Source organism: Gorilla gorilla, chromosome 18, assembly GCF_029281585.2.
Source record: "Gorilla gorilla gorilla isolate KB3781 chromosome 18, NHGRI_mGorGor1-v2.1_pri, whole genome shotgun sequence".
In the NCBI taxonomy this organism is placed as follows: Eukaryota; Metazoa; Chordata; class Mammalia; order Primates; family Hominidae; genus Gorilla; species Gorilla gorilla.
In genome coordinates this window covers 37,108,508-37,129,101 of record NC_073242.2, presented here as the reverse complement: position 1 = coordinate 37,129,101, position 20,594 = coordinate 37,108,508, and the positions used below count along the sequence as shown (strand labels likewise).

Sequence of the window (20,594 nt, the reverse complement as noted above, 5' to 3'; positions counted from 1 at the left end):
CTACAAGAAGCCTAAGGAGTTGGTTTTATCATTTCTGCGTTTTATAGAAAGAAACTAAGGCTGACCAAGGCTGTCAGTCACCTGCCTAAGGCCACACAGCTCAGGATGGCCGGCCCGGCCAGGGATTTGAACTGACCTCTGACCTCAAAGTCTGCTCTCCTAACCATTAAGCCGCCCACACAGATGGAAGGCTTTCTGGAACAAAGGAGAGAAGAGAGATGACGTGTGCTTAGCTGACAAACCACTGCAACAAGGAAGGGAATGGTGACAGAGACAGGAGGCTGCGTTCAGTGAACTCAGGACATGGGAAGGAGCTGGGACTAAAAGAGGCTGAAGACGGGCCTCACCTGGCTGTGGGAGGGGCTGATGCCGGATTCTGAGGCTCCGTGAAACAGGTAGACAGCACCCCGGTTCTCCTGCTCTCCCGGGGCCCCAATGGCCACGTCTATCAGCTTGTCCTCGTTCACATCCCCCAACACTGTCAGGGCTGCCCCAAAGCGGCCCCAGGGGTGGCCCTGCTCACCACGGAGAACAGCGTCACACTGCCACTGCACCCTCTGCTGAACACAAGCAGTGTCAGACCCCAATCCAGGTGACGCCTCCACTCACACCGGACCCCACCCAGCCTAGGTCCCATCAGCCACTCACCCCCCTAGGCAAGGGACACACGGACACCTGGCCCCCTCGGGTCTGCTCATAGTAATGGGGGGCCCCAATGAGGATCAGGTCGGTGCTGCCATCGCTGTCCACATCCACGGAGCAGAGGGAGGCCCCGAAGTAGGAGCCGATCTGGAGGGCAGAGCCTGGGTCATGCTGCCTGTCCCAGCCAGAGGCAGCCCTGTGGGCCAGGGTCCCTCCTCTCCCCAGGTACCAGGACCTCTCCCAAGGCCCCCAAAGCCCCTCCATCCTCTCCCTAGCCCCGGCCACTGTCCCCACCCTCATCCTCCCCACCCTCATCCTCCCCTCTGGCTCCTGTCACGCCCAACCTGCATCCCTGTGACTTCGGCCTTCATCCTCCATTGCCTGGACACCTGGGTGAAGATGACAGCCTTCCCGGTATGCTGGTAGCGGGGGGCCCCCAGAACCAGGTTCTGTACCCCCTTCCACAGGGCTAGCTCGGTGGAGTAACCTGAGGGGCCCAGGCCTCAGCACAAAGGCCCCCATTCCCCCTCCCCAGAACCCTGGACCCCCACCCCAGGCAGCGCAGCCCCCATCTCCCCTCCCCAGAACCCTGGAACCCACCCCAGGCAGCACAGCGCCCATCCCCGCTCCCCAGAACCCTGGACCCCACCCTGGGCAGTGCATCTCCAACCTGTCCCCAACCCCTGGCCGTTTCTCACCCAGGTAAGAGTCCCTCATGTCCACATTCTCCTGAGACATGTTGATGAAGGTGGGGCTCATATTTGGGGGATACAGGAAGGCACCTCCAGACCAGCTAAAGCTCCCCACAGCCCCCAGGAAGAGGCCATCCTGGGAGGAAAGAATTCCAGGGCTGGGCAGAGACTAGAGCGGGAAGACAGCATATCCCAGAGACACGCCTGCCACCTGCATCACTCGCCATCCAGGCTTTTCTTCTCTGTCTTCCCGGCCCGCACCAGCAGCCTCTGTGCCTCTGCCTGTCCCCACAGCCACTGCTCCGCCAGCCCCCTCTCCTCTCACTCACCACCCTGTCTGCCCACGCTGTGCTCACCGCTGCCTCTCTGTCTACTGCCCCAGTGCCAGGCTTTCCCAAACCCAAATGTGCAGCCACCCCCGCTGGAAAACCATCGCCAAGGCCCTTACGGTGGTACCTAGGACCCTTCCCCATCAAAGCCATGGAGCCTCCCTCTGTTCCAAAGCACATCAAGCCTTTGGCCAGGACACCTCCCTCCCTCCCCTTCTTGTTTTCTGGGACTCAGCTCATTTCCCCTCCCTGGAAGAGTCAACTTCATCCTTTCTTTTTTTTTTTTTTTTTTTTTTTTTTTGAGACAGGCTGTTGCTCTGTCACGCAGGCTGTGATGCAGTGGCACAATCATCGCTCACTGCAGTCTTGAACTCCTGGATTCATGCAGTACCCCCATCTCAGCCTCCTGAGTAGTTGAGACCACAGGCATGTGCCACCATGCCTGGCTAATTTTTTTTTTATTTTTTGTAGAGACAGGGTCTCACTATGTTGCCCAGGCTGATCTCAAACTCCTGGCCTCAAGTGACCCTCCCACGTCAGCCTCTTAAAACGTTGGGATTACAGGTGTGAGTCACTATGCCCGGCTGGAAAAGTCAACGTCAGTGTCGCCTCCTCTGTGAGGTCTTCCTCAGCTCCTTCAGGGAGCCACAGGCATTTCCTCCTGGGTGTACTTTGTTTATTGCTTTCTTGAACTTTTGATATGGATAATTTAGAACACATACAGAAGTAGAAATAAATGTATAATGAACCCCCAAGTACGTGTGACCTACCTTGAGTGATCAATTCTTGACCAATCTTATTTCATTTCACCACCCCCTAGACAATCCCAAATTACTCTGAAGTAAACCCATCTGGGTTTTTTTTTTTTTGCTTTGTTTTGTTTTGTTTTTGTTTTTGTTGTTGTTTTTTTGAGACAGTCTCGTTCTGTCACCTAGGCTGAAGTGCAGTGGCACAATCTCGGCTCAGTGCAACCTCTGCCTCCTGGGTTCAAGCAATTCTCCTGCCTTGGCCTCCCAAGTAGCTAGGATTACAGGCATGAGCCACCACACCTGGCTAATTTTTTTGTATTTTTAGTAGAGGTGGGGTTTCGCCATGTTGGCCAGTTGGTCTCAAACTCCTGATCTCAAGTGATCCGCCCGTCTCAGCCTCCCAAAGTGCTGGGATTACAGGCATGAGCCACAGTGACCGGCCCCATCTGGATCCTTTGAACACACACGCACTTCCAAACCACATCTTTGATCCCACCTGGTCCTTCTCAGCCTCCAGCCCTCTCCTTCCAGGCTGCCTGGGCTCCCTGGGCTCTGGCAAGCCCGGATCTCTCCCGCCGAGGACCGGGGTCCTGCCTCAGGACCTTGGCACTTGCTTTGTCCTGTGCCCAGAACAGTCTCCCCTGATTTGTCCAGGTCTGGCCTTTTCCATTACTGAGGCTCCTCTGGCTATCTCTCTCTCTACCCTGATGCTTAGTGCTATCTGAGAGGCTCTTGCTTACTGTCTCCTCCACTAGAATACATGATCCTTGAGAGCAGGAACCCAGGCTACCCTCCTCCCTGCTGTGCTCCTGGCCCCTAACACACGGCGTGGGGGCCTCTCCCTGGCGATTGAGGATGGGGTCTGCTCTTGTTTATGTCTGGCTCCCAGCCCCCAGCCCAGGGTGGGCGCAGAGTTGGTATCCAAGAGCTATGGATTGAGGGCAGGCTCTACCCACCATTGTGAGGGCTGTGCTGAAGCCTTCTTGGGACATCTCGTGCTGGAAGGAGCTGCTTGCCCTGGACTGGGTTCCTGTGGGGAAACAGGTCAGTGAAGTTCCTAGAAGCCATGAGACCCATGAGGACTCAGAACACAGGGAGGAGAACATGATCTGAGGCTTGGGTTCCAGACAGCAATTTTGAGTGAGTTGTGAACAGGAATGGCCCATCAAGACTGTGCGGGACAGGCTGGGCGCAGTGGCTCATGCCTGTAATCCCAGCACTTTGAGAAGCTAAGGTTGGCGGATCACCTGAGGTCAGGAGTTCGAGATCAGCCTGGCCAACATGACAAAACCCCGCCTCTACTAAAAATACAAAAATTAGCTGGGCATGGTGGCGCGTGTCTGTAATCCCAGGTACTCAGGAGGCTGAGGCGAGAGAATCACTTGAACCCAGGAGGCAGAGGTTGCAGTGAGCCGAGATCGTGCCACTACACTCCAGCCTGGGGACAAAGTGAGACTCCATCTCAAAAAAAAAAAAGCCTGCACGGGACAATTGGGTGGGGACCCCTTGGCTCCCAGGCGCACCCTTGCTTCCATTTACCCTCAACTGCATAGATCTTCTCCTGCAGCTGCTTCTGGATGCTGCCAAGGGCTGCAAAGTTGTCCACCTTGAACACGTGGTCCTGCGGAGGCGCTGAGCCGATGGTATTCAGCTCCTGCCTGGCAGTGGGTCCCTGGAAAGCGTGTCCCACCTGCAGCAGAGAGGCAGCTGAGGAGGATGAGCCCAGCAGCACTGCACCTGAAGGAGGTGCAGGCTGAGCCTGGGGCAGGGGTGAAGAAGAGGCGCACCCCGATAGCGTAGCGGATGATGCCAGCCTTCTCTGCCTGGGGGATGACATCACTGTATTCCAGGGGGTCTTTGTACTTCTGCCCATCTGTGATGACAATGAGGATCTTCTTGGCACTTTTTCGGGCCCCATTCTTATGATGAAATAGCTGTGTCCTGTCGGGGAGGAAAGGAAGATGACTCTACTGAGATGTGATTGATTCTGGAAAGACATCATTTGCAGTCCTCTCATCTGGAGAGGCTGGGGAGTCCTGGCACCCTCACATTCTATCAGGCATGTTAAGGAATTGATTTTGCCGTTTTGGGTTTTCTTTTGAGACGGAGTCTCGCTCTGATGCCCAGGCTCTGGAGTGCAGTGGTGTGATCTCCACTCACTGCAACCTCCGTCTCCCGGGCTCAAGCGATTCTCCTGCCTCAGCCTCCTGAGTAGTTGGGATTATGGGTGCCCACCACCATGACCGGCTAATTTTTGTATTTTTAGTAGAGAGGAGGTTTTACCATGTTGGCCAGGCTGATCTCAAACTCCTGACATCAAGTGATCCACCAGCCTCAGCCTCCCAAAGTGCTGGGATTACAGGCGTGAGTCACCATGCCCAGCTAATTTGGCCATTTTTGAAAGCCACACAAACCATAATTAGATCAATAATAAAAGAAGTCACATTCTTTGTTTCTAAATTCTATTCATGGCTGAACTCTCTTCCCCAGAGGCAGTGTGGTTCAAAGAAGGGGCTTTGGAGTCAGACACACTTTGGGCATGGGACTTAACCTCTCCGGGCCTCTGCCTCTCTCCATGCATGATGAGGATAACTGTGCTGTAGCTGTCTCTAAAGATGGCCCCCAGTGAACCACACCTGGTTCCCTCCCACACTGGACCTGGCCTGGCTGAGTCCCACTCTCATCAGTAGCGTGCGGTGGAAGTGACACCATGCCAGTTATAGGTCTCAGAAGCCTTGGTTTCTTTTGCTTTTGCACTTTTGGAAGCCCTGAGCCATGAGGAGAGAAGTCTGGCTGCCCTATTGGAGGCACCCATGGAGGAAGGCCACCTGAAATAAGAGGCTCAGCCGTCCCCACCAAGCCTGCCTTCCAGCATATCCCCCACAGGCAGCAGACACCAGCTTAGTGCTGGATTGTTTAACCCACTTAATTTGGGGATGGTTTGTTGGGCAACAGTAGATAACTGAAACAATTAGTGTCAGGTTATCCCGAAGATTAAACAAGGTCAAGCTTTTACAGTGAATGGCCTACGGTGACTACTAATTAGATAACAGCTATAACAAACAATTAAAAATGTAACTATCGGCCGGGCACAGTGGCCCACACCTGTAATCCCAGCACTTTGGGAAGCCAAGGTGGGAGGATCACGAGGTCAGGAGTTTGCGACCAGCCTGACCAACACAGTGAAACCCCATCTCTACTAAAAATACAAAAATTAGCCAGGTATGGTGGCGCGTGCCTGTAATCCCAGCTACTCAGGAGGCTGAGGCAGGAGAATTGCTTGAACCTGGGAGATGGAGGTTGCAGTGAGCCGAGATCATGCCGTTGCACTCCAGCCTGGGCGACAGAGCAAGACTCCGTCTCAAAAAAAAAGAAAAAAAAGAAAAGTAACTACCTGCTCATGTAACTCTATAAACTCAGATAAACTCAGAGCAAATACACACAGGTGTCAAATACAATATTGGAAATAACCCAAATATCCAACACTGGGGAAAGGGTTTATCCAGTCATGACCTAGCCTGTTAGTAGACACAGCCATTTCAAAGGAAAGCAGTATGGGAGGCCAAGGCAGGAGGCTCTCTCGAGGCCCGGAGTTCAAGACCAGCCTGGGCAATATAGCAAGACCCCATATCTACAAAAAATGTTTTTTAAAATTAGCCAGATGTGGTGGCATGCACCTGTGATCCCAATTTGGGAGGCTGAGTCAGGAGGATTGTTGAGCCCAGGAGCTGGAGGCTGCAGTGAGCCGTGATCGTGCCACCGCACCCCAGCCTGGGAGACAGAGTGAGACCTGTCTCAAAAAAAAAAAAAAAAAGGAAAACAAAAAATTGTGGACCTAGATGAGGGGGAAAAAAACCCAGACAGGATGAAAATAGCTTCTGCTCTGAATGTGACCATACAAAATAAGCCTGAATAAAGATGAGTATGGAAGTGGCATTGTGCTATGCAGCTGAGATTTATTGATTCACTTGTAAGTATCCCTTGATGTTACTAAAATACTGTAGGGCGGTTGACTAGAGGAACTGTGGGTAATATAATACTTCTTTTTAAAAAAGTTTCCTTACCATTATTGCCGTTTGGGTTTTGCTTTTTGTTTTTGTTTTTTTGTAATAAAACTTCTTTTTAAAAAAAGAAGAAAAGAAAGAAAGGGAAGAAAAGAAGAAAGAGAAGGAAGAGGCTGGGCATGATGGCTCATGCCTGTAATCCCAGCATTTGGGAGGCTGAGGCAGGCAGATCACTTGAGGTCAGGAGTTCAAGACCAGCCTGGCCAACATGGTGAAACCCCATCTCTACTAAAAATACAAACATTAGCCAGGTGTGGTGGTGCGGGCCTGTAGTCCCAGCTACTCAGAGGTTGAGGCAGGAGAATTGCTTGAACTTGGAATACAAAAATCAGCCGGGCATGGTGGTGTGCACTTGTAATCCCAGCTACTTGGGAAACTGAGGCAGGAGAATCCAGGAACCCAGAAGATGGAGGTGGCAGTAAGCCAAGATTGTGCCATTGCACTCCAGCCTGAGCAACAGAGCAAGACTCTGTCTAAAATACAAAACAGAGAGAGAGAAGGAACGAAGTGAGGGAGGGAAGGGAGGGAAGGGAGAAAGGGAGGAAGAGAGGAAGGGAAGAAAGGAAGGAGGGAAAGAGGGAGGGAGGGAGAAAGGAAGGGAGGGAGGGAAGGGAAGGACCGGCAGCAGGGAGGTCCAATCCTTGGCTGAGTCCAGCCCTGAGATGGGCTTGGCTCTGGGGAGCAGAGGCTGCTGGGAAATTTCCTGCAGTCTGGGCATGAGAGCAGGACTGGAGTTGGTGAGAACCACTCGGTCACCCCTGCCTCATTCATTTTTTTCCCCAGGCCCCACCACTGGAAGACCTTTGAGGGGTGAGGTGGAGACTCCAGAATGGGACACTCCCGTGTGACTTTAAACTTACAGGACAGACGGAGGCCTTCCTCTGGGTTGCTGAGTCACAAGGGGCCACCGTTCAAGGCAGAAGAGCCTCCCAGAAGTAAAGAGGGTGCGTTTGGTGGGAGCATCTCTTGTTTAAGCCAAATTCTAGCACCACCCCAGGGCTGCTCCCAGGGGTGTGTGCAGGAAGCCAAGGATCCCCAACCTTCAGCCCAGCTCCTTCCTACAAGAACCACATGCCCTTCTCAGGGGTCCCACCTCCTACATTGTTTTAGGAATAGACTGCATGTGCACGGGGCAGGCCCACGGTGAGTGCCTGGGTAGCACAGGGGGTGCGCAGAGGGGAGGGATGTGGGAGAGGAGGTGAGTGGGGAGAAAGGCACCAGGACGACCTTGGGTGACAATTCCTGAGTCCCTGACTGCTCCATTCTCTGATAAAACCTCAGGCATTTATCCGACACCTCCTGCATGCCCCGGGCTGAGCACCCCACACACATGATCTCAATCCTAAGCTGTGAGCTTATCTTCATCTGAGAGTTACTGAGACTTAGAGCCCATCACCCCCAGGGTTACACCCAGAGTAGCTCGCGGGGAGCCAGGATGGGAGCCTGATGTGTCTGAGCCAAAGCCCGGGCCTCTGGCTGCTGTGGGGTGGGAAGGGGTCCTGGGGTCCAGGCTCTGCAGAACCAGGCAAAGGGGAGGCATAGCTGCAGAGGAGCCTAGTCCTATATCAGGGAGACCGGCAGTGAGGCAACCAGGAGCACCCCGGGGGGAGGTTCTCCCTGCAGCCCCGATATGCCCCTTGGTAGCCCCTTTCCCTGGAGCCTCTCTCAGCCTCTGAGAAGAGCTGTGCTGACCCAGGGTTAGGAAGTGGGGGTGGCAGTCACATCGCCAGGCTGGGGTCGGGGGTGCTTACACCACTGTCAGGATGCCCGTGGCCGTGAACGTCAGGCCTTTCAGTTGGACGATGGGATCCACCAGGCTCTGCTGGCTCGGGCTGGTCCGGAATTGGGTGAAGGTGAAGTGGATCTTCAGGAGGTTTGAGTACTGCATCAGTGCAAACTGCAAAGGCCAGTGGGGAGGGCCCAGGGCTCAGTGCCTGTTACTATTGTTTTTATTTTAATTTTTTGTACAGACAGGGTCTCTCAAACTCCTGGCCTCAAGTGATCCTCCTGCCTCAGCCTCCAAGTAGCTGGAACTACAGGCACACGTCACATGCCTGGCTTTGTTTTTTGTTTTGTTTTGTTTTGTTTTGTTTTGTTTTGTTTTTGGTAGAGACAAGGTCTCACTATGTTGCCCAGGCTGGTCTCGAACTCTTGGCCTCAAGCAATACTCCCACCTCAGCCTCCCAAAGTGCTGGGATTACAGGTGTGAGCCACCACACCAAGCCATATTGTTTTCAGTTTTAATAAACTTTATTTTGGAATTATTTTGGATTTACAAACCATTTCCCATGTGTTTTGAAGCCCTACAAATAATATACTGAAACCCAGAGAAGAAAATTCATTGGCCCAAAAATACAAAATATAAACTGGAAAATCTAAACCAAATGATATTTCCTTCACAGTTTATTAAAAATAACTTTGCCAACCACAATATTTGCTACCCTTAGCTTTTTAAAAATTTTATCACACATTAAATCAATTTGTGTATTTCCTCGCTTCTCAAGAATTTGTGGCTGGGCGTAGTGACTCATGCCTGTAATCCCAGCACTTTGAGAGGCCAAGGTGGGAGGGTTGTTTGAGCCAGGAGTTGGAGACCAGGTTGGGCAATATAACAAGACCCCATCTCTACAATAAAAATTTTTAAAAATTAGCCAGGCATGGTGGCATGCACCTGTAGTCCCATCTACTCAAGAGGCTGAGGAAAGAGGATCACTTGAGCCTGGGAGATCAAGGCTGCAGTGAGCTATGATTGCACCCCCACACTGCAGCCTGGATGACAGAACAAGACCCTGTTTAAAAAACAAAACAGTGGGGTTTTTTTGCACATACATAGGCACTAGTTATGGGAAAATAAAATAATAAAAAGAAATCATTAGTTACATAGAAAATATAATAAATCATCAATCAGTTGGCTGAGTTATAGTCAGTCAAATTCCATAGCAAAATTATTTTTTAAACACTTTCAATGTTTTTAAACAGCAGAAACATTGTATTTCCTGTAGCTTTTGGATGCATTATTAAATGCCAAGGGGGGCCTCCTAAGTCAGGGCTCAAGTTGGGCCTGTGCTGGGACCATAGCTTCATTCTCCACCCCAGCCCCATCGCACACGGCTCACTGGCCTGCCCCCACCCCTCCCGGGATGCCTCCCCGAGGCCAGCCTCCCCCGTCCCCCAAACCCCAGCCCCAGGTGCCCAGTCTTCACCAGGGTGTCAGTGCCCTCAAACTGGCCCATGACAGCTTGGACAAAGCCCTTCATCTGGTTAAAGTCATTTTGGTCAATGCTTCCAGAGCCGTCAATCAGGAAGACGATGTCCATCTCTTGATGTGGACACTCTGTGGGGGAATGGGGAGGAATCGGAGATGCACTGCGGGGGCCCAACCCCCTCCTGCAGCTCCTGCTCAACAGAGCCCGGGGGCTGTTCTTGGCATCCCCACCTAGTTTCCGACCCCTCCTTGGAGGAGGCCCCAATCTGCCACCCCAGCCCCCTGCTCCCTTCCTCCCACATGGCCTGGAAAGAGAGGGATGACAACACAGGACCCAGGTGGGTTCCTCATCCATTTAATCAACAAATATTCATTAAACACAGATGCTAGGGGTGCCACAAGCATCATGGGCGAATGTTTAGCAAAGTGGTTCAGGGCGCGTGTTCTGGAGCCAGTGTGCCTGGGCTAAACCCCAGCTCAGCCACGTGCTAACTGGTGAATTCAGGCACATTACTTAACTTCTCTGGACTTCAGTGTCCCTATCTGTAAAATGAAGGTAATACCAGTGGCTACCACGTGGGATTACTGCAAGGATAAAGCAACACGCACATGGGTGCTGGAAACAAGTCCTGGCCCTCTGCCAGGGTCAGCCGCTGGCACCATTCTCACCACGTGCCAGGCACCTTCGAGGCCTGTAGGATATGCCTGTAGGGATGCTGTGGGGGTGGGGCAGGGATCCACCCCAGACCCCACCCTACCCCCAGTCAGGTCAGAGGTCCTTATTTCCAGCTACGTGGAGTTGGCTCTGAGCTGAGTCCCTTCCCAGGAATCACACTAGGCAGAGGGGAACTGTTGCCCACTGGGACACCTCCTGCCCCTGGAGGAAACCTTTACCGATGACTGGTTCAGCGTCTGAAGGGCCAGCTGCACTCTGAGCCCCCCAGGCATTGGCTGAGGCCTCTGGTTTTTTCATTTTTTGTTTTTTTGAGGCAGAGTCTCACTGTCACCCAGGCTGGAGTGTAGTGGTGTGATCACAGGTCAGTGCAGCCTCGACCTCCCCAGGCTCAGGCAATTCTCCCACCTCAGTCTCCTGAGTAGCTGGGACTACAGGCGTGCACCACCTTGCCTGGCTAATTTTTGTATCTTTTTGTAGAGACGGAGTTTCGCCATGTTGCCCAGGCTGGTCTCAACCTCCTGGGCTCTAACGATCCACTCACCTCGGCCTCCCAAAGCACTGGGATGACAGGCAAGCACCCCCGTGCTGACCTTGGGCCTCTGTTATGATTGCGTTGCATCCACCCTTCATGCTCCCATGGGTGCGGCGCCCAAGAATATTCCCAGTCGGGAGTGGTGGCTCACGCCTGTAATCCTAGCACTTTGGGACACTGAGGTGGGCGGATTACTTGAGGTCAGGAGTTCAAAACCAGCCTGGCCAACATGGTGAAACCCCATCTCTACTAAAAATACAAAAAAATTAGCCAGGCATGGTGGCGGGTGCCTGTAATCCTAGCTATTTGGGGGGCTAAGGCAGGAGAATCACTTGAACCTGGGAGGTGGAGGCTGCAGTGAGCCAAGATTGTGCCACTGCACTCCAGCCTGGGCAACAGAGTGAGACTCCGTCTCAAAAAAAAAGAACATTTCCAAGTGACCTCAGAGTTTGTGGAGTTCACTCTGCAATCGTGAGGGCACATCATATGCACATGAACAAATAAGACTTTTCATGCTGTCCCCAGGCTCATGGGGGGGGTGTGGCCTGTGTTCAGGGCCCAGTTGGTACCTCCACCAGCAGCCACATCCTGTGCTGCCCGCAGGGCACTGGGAGATCAGGCCACCAGAGCACTAAGGTGTGAGGCCCACACCACAGGGCTGTGGTTTCTGCCCCCTGCCCACCACTGCAGAAAAAAAAATGCCTTTTCCTCTTTCCTCTCCCCTACCCCACTTGCTCAACCACTGGTGCTTCAAGGGTGCTGGGGAGAAACAGAAGGTCACTTCCTTCCTGCTTCTTCAATCACCAGCAAATCTTGACATCCATGGGGCAGGCTGCAGATCCCCCCAGGAGCTCCCCTTTTTTGCCCACATCTGGGCAGCCAACATCTTGCAGTGGTGCCTGTTTTTTCAGCTGCGTCAAGAAACCACCCTCTCATCCTCTCTCAGGCCAGGTCTGTGGCAAATCCTCTCACAATGTCTCTTCTGTTTCTTGGTCTTTTTATTGTATCCCCTGGTCTCCCACTAGCAGAAGCCTGGACTTATCCTTTTGAAAAAGGACCCCACCAAACAGGCAAGGATGGCTCACGCTCTGGGCTCTGCCTCTTGCTATCGGTGGAACTCATCTATCTGAACCTTGGTTTTCATATCTGTAAAATGGGAATGGGCCTGCCCACCACCCAGGATGTTGTGAGGATGCAATATGGTGATTCATACCAGGTATTCAGCACTGCTTGGCACACAGGTGATCCTCAGTGGACCCTGGTCCCTTCTACTTGGACCCACACCCTCCTTGCCTGCACCAGTTTTGTGCTTCAGTCCCATTTGCATCAGGCATCCCACCTCATGAGTTCCACAGATGGCTGTGAGAAGACGTTTACCCCTTGTTTTTAAGTGCCACCTCCCTAACCTGGCTTCACAGACATCTCAGGCTGGGCACGGTTCCCCCAAGAGCCCTGGATGTCCCTTCCCCCTTCCCTTGGTCCCCTCCATAGACTCCACCCTCACCATTTGCTCTGGTAATGTTTCTGCTGCTGCTCCACCTTTGTCTAAAGGCCCAGCATGCCTGTCATCATGGCCTCTCTGGTCTGAAGCCCCACCCTCGGTCAGCACCCTGAGCGGCCCCTGGCGTTCCCTCTCGCACGGCAGATGAGACAGTTTGCCTGTATCTTCCTCCCAGTCCCAGCATGCAGTCCCCAGCTGGAAGATGGGTCAGAGGGGCTATCACATACTATGTGCCAGGCAGGGTTCCAAGTGCTTTATGCACCTCAATCCCTTTCACCTTCATAACCCCCTGATTATTGAGCTCTATTTTACCAATGAGGAAACTGAATGGCTTTGAGGGAATGAAGCTTCAAGGGAATGAAGCCTGGTGCCCATGGAAAACAAACTTGGGAACCACCATGATGCAGACCAACCCTCAGAGAGATGTCATGGTGGTGTCCCCAGGCCCTGTTCTCTGTGGAAGACATGGGCACTGACAAAATTGCACATTGCATTTTCCGCAGCCCTGTCGTTTGCTCCTCTTCGAGAGGAAAGTTAGTTTGGGGAATCCTGGAAGCTCAGCAGTGAACCATCCAGAAGAAACACCTCCCTCATGGATTTATCTTCCTCACCACGTTATTTACCACACTAAGGTCCTTCCTCTGAAACTCAAGAAGTGGCCATGCACCTGTTGGCAACTGGAAGATGCTGTGCCCTCTACAGCCCGCACAGTGGGGCTTCTCTCTGCCTCCATCAGAACTTTCACCCCTCAGGCCAGGCACAAGGACTCATGCCTGTCATCCCAACACTTTGAGAGGCTGTGGCAGAGGATTACTTGAGCCCAGGAGTTCAAGACCAGGCTGGGTAACATAGCAAGACCCCCATCTCTACAAAAACAATTTTTCTTAATTAGCCAGGTGTGATGCATGTACCTGCAGTCCCAACTACTCAGTAGGCTGAGGGAGGAGGATCACTTGAGCCCAGGAGTCCGAGGCTGCAGTGAGCTATGATTGCACCACTGCACTCCAGCCTGGGCGACAGAGCAAGACTCTGTCTCAAAAAAATTAGCAGGGTGTGGTGGTGCATGCAGCCTGACAGAAACTGTTTTTTGTTTTTTTTTTTGAGATGGAGTTTTGCTCTTGTCACCCAGGCTGGAGTGCAATGGCACAATCTCAGCTCACTGCAACCTCTGCCTCTTGGGTTCAAGCGATTCTCCTGTCTCTGCCTCCCGAGTGGCTGGGATTACAGGCGCACACCACCACATCCAGCTATTTTGTTTTGTTTTGTTTTGTTTTATATTTTTAGTAGAGGGGTTTCACCACATTGGCCAGGCGGGTCTCGAACTCCTGACCTCAGGTGATCCGCCCACCTCAGCCTCCTAAAATGCTGGAATTACAGGCCTGAGCCACCGTGCCTGGCAGGGACCCTGTCTTAAAAAGAAAAAAAATATAAAGAAAAACCCTGCAAAGAACTTCTACCCTGGAGCAGCAGGGCTCCTGCCTGAGCCACCCTCTCCTCCTGGCTTCTCTCCTAGCCACACTCGGCCCTCCAGGGAGGGCACAGGGGCCCAGACACAGGCCTCACGCCTGCTCACCCTCAGTGCCAGCATGTGCTCCACAGGGAACCATGGCCTGCCAGGGACCTACCTGGCGTGGCGTCGGGGACTGTCTGGATGATCTCCCAGCGCGAGCCCAGCAGGAGGCAGGAACCCTTTGAGTACGAGTTCTCCCCACAGACTCTGTGCAGGGTCGGGCCACAGGCCTGGAGGCAGAAGCCTGTGAGCCAGGAGTCCCTAGCAGCCCCTCCTCCTTCACTCCCAGCCCCAGCCTCCTCCACTCCCAGCCCCAGCCTCCTCTCCAACAACACCCCCCGCCCCACCCCACCCCCTCGTGGCCCAAGACACTCACTCACCAGGAGCCGGGAGCCGTTGGTGGAGGCTGCCAGGGTCAGGCCCAAGGACATGTTCACGGCCTCAGGGCGGACTGCAAGAGCAGACACGCGGGGTCTCACTCACAGCACACACTCATTTGCGGGGAAGGTCTGGACTGGAAGCTAAGCGGGGGCACAGTTGGGTCCAGGAGGGTTGAGGGGCCCAATTCCCAGGTGGTAACTCACTGTGCAGCGGGATGGGCTGGCACATGCCGGTGGCAGCTGCGCAGTCATACAGCCGTCCCGTCTGGTTGGCCGCCACCACCTCCAGGGGTGCTCCCACCACGAGTCTGGAGACACAACCATGGCCATGTCACTGCAGCCACAGGAGGGGTGGGAGCAGCGGGCACTTGGGGGTGAGGAAGTGTCCCTCCATGGGGAAGCGAGACTCTGTGGGGGAAATTCCTGGCATTTGCCACTTGGCAGAATATTCAGAAATCAGGGCCCAAGTGTAACTCACAGATGCCCAGGGGCCATGCTGGGGTTTATTTGGTTTTGAGTGTGCATACATACATATGTGTGTATTTATGTTTAGAAATTTTTTTTTAACATTCACCAAAAAAAAAAAAAAAAAAAAAACCTATTTAAAGACCAAAATGGCATTTCCCAATCATGGGTAAGCGCATTGCGTTTCTGAGTTGCCATTATTTTGAGCCACCCAAGAAATAAGATCATCTCAAGTTAATTGGAACAATTTCCTGAAGACATGTGCTTTCAAAACAAATAGTTGATTCTGTAATTCATTGGACCAATTTAAATATTGTATAAGCAATTTCAATTGGCCAATGTAAAGCAGTGTACTAGGATCCATAACTATATCTATAGTTATGTAGAGTCAAGGGTTTATTTGCAAAACTCCCTGAGTGGGAAAGTTTTTTAATTTTGGAAATGTTTTCTCACTACCCACAATCTCCTCACCCCGGTGAGAAAAGCAGACAGATACTGGTGTATTTTAATGCGCCAAGCAAGGCTTCATTAAATGGCCATGTGAGGGTTCCTTCTAGGTGCCGCTCCTTTACGGAAAGCTACAATCCCTGTGCATCATGATTCAGGGGATGCCTAAGGCTTTGTGAAGAAAATCTGAGCATTGGCTAGAGAGGTAGCAGTTCGGAACCTGCTGATACAAACGATGAGCAAAACTTTAGTGTAACCCATCAACCCATATGTTTTTTGAGACAGAGTTTCACTCTGTCACCCAGGTTGGAGTGCAATGGCGTGATCTCAGCTCACTGCAACCTCCACCTCCCAGGTTCAAGCAAATCTCCTGTTTCAGTCACCCAGCTATCTGGGATTACAGGCACCTGCCATCACGCCAGGCTAATTTTTGTATTTTTTAGTAGAGACGGGGTTTCACCATATTGGTCAGGCTGGTCTCGAACTCTTGACCTTAGGTGATCCACCCGCCTCAGCCTCCCAAAGTGCTAGGATTATAGGCATGAGCCACTGCAATCAGCCAATGTATTCTTATTTTTAAATGTGGCCTGAAAAACTGATGGTGACAGAAGTCTGACCAGGGGTTCTCTGGGGATGTTGGGTGATGAGAAGGGGTCCACGGCAGCCCTGTGCCTGTGGGATTTTACACAGGAGCAGCTGACCTAGGTGGGGCTCACCCAGGCACGCACATGTGTATCCTTTATCAGATTGGGTCTTTCAGATTTGTGCACCTCAGTTGACCACATTTCCAAATAAAGAAAAACAAAACCCTGGTGCCTGGTGCTTGCTTCCATCCCCCCAGACTGCCAGTCACATGAGGAAGGGAGAGGGGTGCGCGGTTGGAGCTCGGTGACCTCTTATAGCTCCTCGTGACCAACTGAGCCTTCCTGTCCACTGGGGCTCACTGCCAGCACCACTTCCTCCGTGGAGCCCTCCTGGGTCTGCTCTCTCCCTGCCTGCGCCCCCCAGACCTTGGTGACACCTGTGTCACATTGTGACTTGAACTCTTTGGGACAGGAGAATGTGAGCTCCTGGAAGTGGGGGCAGGTTCATAATTTGTGGGTCCCAATTTGAAATAAAACTGTGGGGTCTCTTGGGGTTGGGGGGCTCTTACCTTTCTTCTGCTCTCTTCCTCAACCTGTCCTGGTGTTTTTAATTTGCTATGTAGTGTCCCACTCCCTCGGGGTACTCCCAGGGTGAGCGCCCCTGACTGACTTTACCCAGCTCATGCCAGGGGCAGAAGGTAGCAGCGGTCATTGCTCCTACATGGGTGGGGGAGCCAGCAGCTGATACCCCTTCACCACCCTTCAGGAGGCGGTGGGAGGTGGGGCTGCTGCTGAGCTAAGGCTCCAAACCCCCAGTGCATCTCCCTTCTCCCATGACTTTTTTTTTTTGACGGAGTCTCACTCTGTCACCTAGGCTGGAGTGAAGTGGCACGATCTCGGCTCACTGCAACCTCCACCTCCCAGGTTCAAGCGATTCTCCTGCCTCAGCCTCCCAAGTAGCTGGGATTACAGATGCCCGCCACCATGCCCGGCTAATTTTTTTTTGCATTTTTAGTAGAGACGGGGTTTTGCTGTGTTGGCCAAACTGGTCTCAAACTCCTGGCCTCAGATGATCTGCCCGCCTCGGCCTCCCAAAGCGCTGGGATTATAGGCGTGAGCCATGGTGCCCAGCCCTGCCGTCATTCTTTACTTGCAAAACACAAATGCACAGATAAAATTTTTAAGAATTGGCAAGACAGGGTGGCTCACACCTGTAATCCCAGCACTTTGGGAGGCCAAGGCAGGAGGATTGCTTGAGCCCAGGAGTTCAGCCAGTCTGGACAACATAGCAAGACTCCATCTCTGTAAAAAGTAAAACAAAACAAAACAAAAAACAGTCATGATGGCATGCACCTGTGGTCCCAGCTATTCAGGAGGCTGAGGTGAGAGGATCACTTGTGCCCGAGAGTTTGAGGCTGCAGTAAGCTGTGATTGCACCACTGCACTCCAGCCTGGGTAACAGAGCTGGAGTAAAAATAAAAATAAAAATAATCAGGAATTTCAAGAGGTCAAGGGCAGAACATTAAACTCCAAAGTTAATGAGTGTGGGCCCTGTGTGACCATACTGGCCCCAAGAAGTGGGCCCTGCCTGGAAGGCAGGTTCAAGGCTTCCCTCCCGAGGTAAGGTACGGTCTTGTCTAGAGTTTTGTGGCCTTTCCTGGGACTGAGAATAATAGGTGCTGATGTCAGGGCCTCCAAAGAGCCAAGGAAAGACTTCTCACCCCTGCTGCCCTTCCTCCAGGACACCTCCCTGGGGTAACCCACGTGTACCCATCCACAGGACTTGATGTAGTGGAGGTTGGGGAAGGAGGGTGAGTGGGGCCTACCGAGATCCACCGAACTGCACCACGCTCTGCCCAAAGCCGCCTGCATCCTCCTGGAAGATCGTAGGCTCCTCCACATCCAGGTTGAATCCATGATAAGAAGCCAGGACTGAGGAATATTTGGCGGGCGGGGAGGCCGGGAGTTAAAGAAGCCCCAATCCCTAGGACCTCCCAGTCTCTTTTTCTTTCTTTCTTTCTTTTTTTTTTTTTTTTTTTTTTGAGATGGAGTCTTGCTCTGTTGCTGAGGCTGGAGTGCAACGGCACGATCTCGGCTCACTGCAACTTCCATCTCCTGGGTTCAAGCGATTCTCTTGCCTCAGCTTCCCAAGTAGCTGGGATTACAAGTGCACGCCACCATGCCCGGCTAATTTTTATATTTTTGGTAAAGATGGGGTTTCACCATGTTGGCCAGGCTGGTCACAAACTCCTGACCTCAGGGGATCTGCCCATCTCGGCCTCCCAAAGTGCTGGGATTACAGGCGTGAGCCACCGCACCCAGCCAAGCCTGATTTTTGATGGCACGTGAATGTGACTCTGATGCAGTTTTCAGCAGGGGGACTCTTCCCTACGTGCAGTCAGGACTTGGGGGAAACAGGCCCAGGGAGGTGATGTCCAACCTTTCCCCCTCCCTGGTGGCTTCTGTGGCCTTCCACTCCCGGGGGAGGCTGGGGAGACCTCTCTCACCCACACCAGGGACTCCATGAGTGGGAGCGGGGAAGCCTGGGACAACATAGCCAGCTGGAGAGGTAGCTTAGTCGCCACCTGAGCACAGCCCCTGAGCCCCTCTTCATTCAGGTCACACTCTACTGACTCCAGACCACTCGCACATGAAGCACTCCCCTGCCTCAGCTCCTCATAAGAGTGGTTGGAGCCGACCACCAGCCCCCAGCCTGCCCTCCCAGATGGAGTCCCCTCAGAACTCCTCCAAGCTTCTCCCCAGCCCCCTGGCCCCACTTACCACTCAGAAGAAGCACAGTGCTGAAGGTCATCCCTGAGCAGCACGTTGAGGGGAAGTGGAAGGTTGGGGACAGAGCACAGAAGGTGCTCACCCTCCCAGGGGGTAGTTAAAATAATGATTCAGGGCCTCCACGCAGCAGGAGGAGGGGCACAGTGGGTAGGAGGGCCGTGGTTAATTATGGAACAGAAGTGGGGGCAGGGGCCAACAACACCCTGGGGAAAAACCCTCATTCTGTCCCCCTCCACCACCTGCAGGGACCTGGCTTCCTTCTCCCAGAAGACCACCCTCCCCCAGGCCTCAGGTGCCAGTTGGTACCCAGGGAGCCCCGTAGCTCTCTGAGGTCCCACAGGAGTGGAAGGACAGGAAGCAGAATGGCTGCAGAGGCCTTGGCATGTGGATGTGAGCCAGGAGGGAGGCAGGGAGAAGGGGAGCTAGGCCAGGGTGTGGTTTCAAAAAGCAGAGCCCCTCCAGAGGAGAATGGACACCCAAAATAATAAAGTCATGCCATGGGCTACTACTCAGCAAGAAATAAGATCAAACTACAGATCAGATGCTGTGGCTCATGCGTGTGGTCCCAGAGCTTGGCAGGTGGATTGCTTGAGGCCAACAGTTTGAGACCAGCCTGGGCAACATAGCCAGACCCTGTCTTTACAATAAATAACAAAGAACAAACTGCAGTTCTGTACAACAACACAGGTTAACTCAATTTTATCTTAAGTGAAAGAAACCAGACACCAGAATGCCTAATGTCTGGTTCCTTTCATATACAAGTTAGAGAATGGGCAAAATTCATCTACGAAGATAGAAATCAGAAGAGTGGTTGTCTATGGTGGGGCAGAGAGGAAACTTTTTTTTTTTTGACAAGTTTTGCTATGTCGCCCACGCTGAAATGCAGTGGCATGATCAGGGCTCACTGCAGCCTCAAATTCCCAGACTCAAGCAATTCTCCCACCTCAGCCTCCCAGTCACTGGGATTACAGATGCACACCACCATGCCCAGCTAATTTTTTTGTTTTTTGTAGAGATGAGATCGCACTATGTTGCCCATGCTGGTCTCGAGCTCCTGGACTCAAGCAATCCTCCCACCTCCTCCTCCCAAAGTACTGGGATTACAGGCGTGAGCCACCACATCCAGCCAGGAACCTTTAGCATGTGTTAAATTTAGCATTTAACACAATATTTTAACATTTATTACATGGGGTTGGGGAGAAGATAAATGAGTGGTTGTTATTTATTTTCTGTGATTTTTCTGTATGTTTGAAATATCCCATGATTAAACATAAAATTTCCTTTAAAATGTGAAAAAAAAAAGGTCTATATATAAAAGGCTAGGAATAGGCCAGGCGCAGTGGCTCACACCTGTAATCCCAGCACTTTGAGAGGCTGAGGTGGATGGATCACCTGAGGTCAGGAGTTTGAGACCAGCTCTGACCAATATGGTGAAACCCCGTCTCTACTAAAAATACAAAAATTAGCTGGGCATGGTGGTGCACACCTGTAATCCCAGCTACTCAGGAGGCTGAGGCAGGAGAATCGCTTGAACCCAGAAGGTGGAGGTTGCAGTGAGTCGAGATTGCACCACTGCACTCCAGCCTGGGCGACAGAGCAAGACTGTCTCAAAAAATAAAAAATAAATAAAAAGCTTAGGAATATACTTTGAAGGTTAAAATATAAACAAGATCCCTACCTATAACATAAATTATTTTGTATATATATGTGACAATTATTTAAAACATTTGGCTGGGCACAGTGGCTTATGTCTGTAATTCCAGCACTTTGGGAGGCTGAGGCAGGTGTATAGCTTGAGGTCAGGAGTTCAGGACCAGCCTGGCCAACATTGTGAAACCCCATCTCTACTAAAAATACAAAGATTAGCCAGGCATGGTGGTGCACACCTGTAATCCCAGCTACTCAGGAAGCTGAGGCAGGAGAATCGCTTGAACCCAGGAGGCAGAGGTTGCAGTGAGTCAAGATCACACCACTGCATTCCAGCGTGGGCAACAGAGCAAGACTCTGTCTCAAAAACAACAAAATGAA

At 52.3% G+C, this 20,594-nt stretch overlaps 1 protein-coding gene across 1 annotated transcript in view; it reads right to left on the bottom strand.

Annotated features, from left to right (window-relative positions):
* The window catches only part of ITGAD (integrin subunit alpha D), a 43,943-nt gene that overhangs the window by 14,492 nt on the left and 8,857 nt on the right, over positions 1 to 20,594 (bottom strand). Inside the window, exons 2-15 of the mRNA XM_004057557.5 lie at positions 18,558 to 18,649; positions 17,603 to 17,708; positions 14,485 to 14,588; positions 14,281 to 14,351; positions 14,016 to 14,130; positions 9,680 to 9,810; positions 8,228 to 8,373; positions 4,200 to 4,353; positions 3,952 to 4,102; positions 3,369 to 3,442; positions 1,341 to 1,470; positions 987 to 1,129; positions 649 to 789; positions 348 to 557 (exon numbers count right to left, since the gene is read on the bottom strand). Of these exons, the coding sequence (XP_004057605.2) occupies positions 348 to 557; positions 649 to 789; positions 987 to 1,129; positions 1,341 to 1,470; positions 3,369 to 3,442; positions 3,952 to 4,102; positions 4,200 to 4,353; positions 8,228 to 8,373; positions 9,680 to 9,810; positions 14,016 to 14,130; positions 14,281 to 14,351; positions 14,485 to 14,588; positions 17,603 to 17,708; positions 18,558 to 18,649 (1,768 nt within the window). The remainder of the gene's footprint in view (positions 1 to 347; positions 558 to 648; positions 790 to 986; positions 1,130 to 1,340; positions 1,471 to 3,368; positions 3,443 to 3,951; positions 4,103 to 4,199; positions 4,354 to 8,227; positions 8,374 to 9,679; positions 9,811 to 14,015; positions 14,131 to 14,280; positions 14,352 to 14,484; positions 14,589 to 17,602; positions 17,709 to 18,557; positions 18,650 to 20,594) is intronic.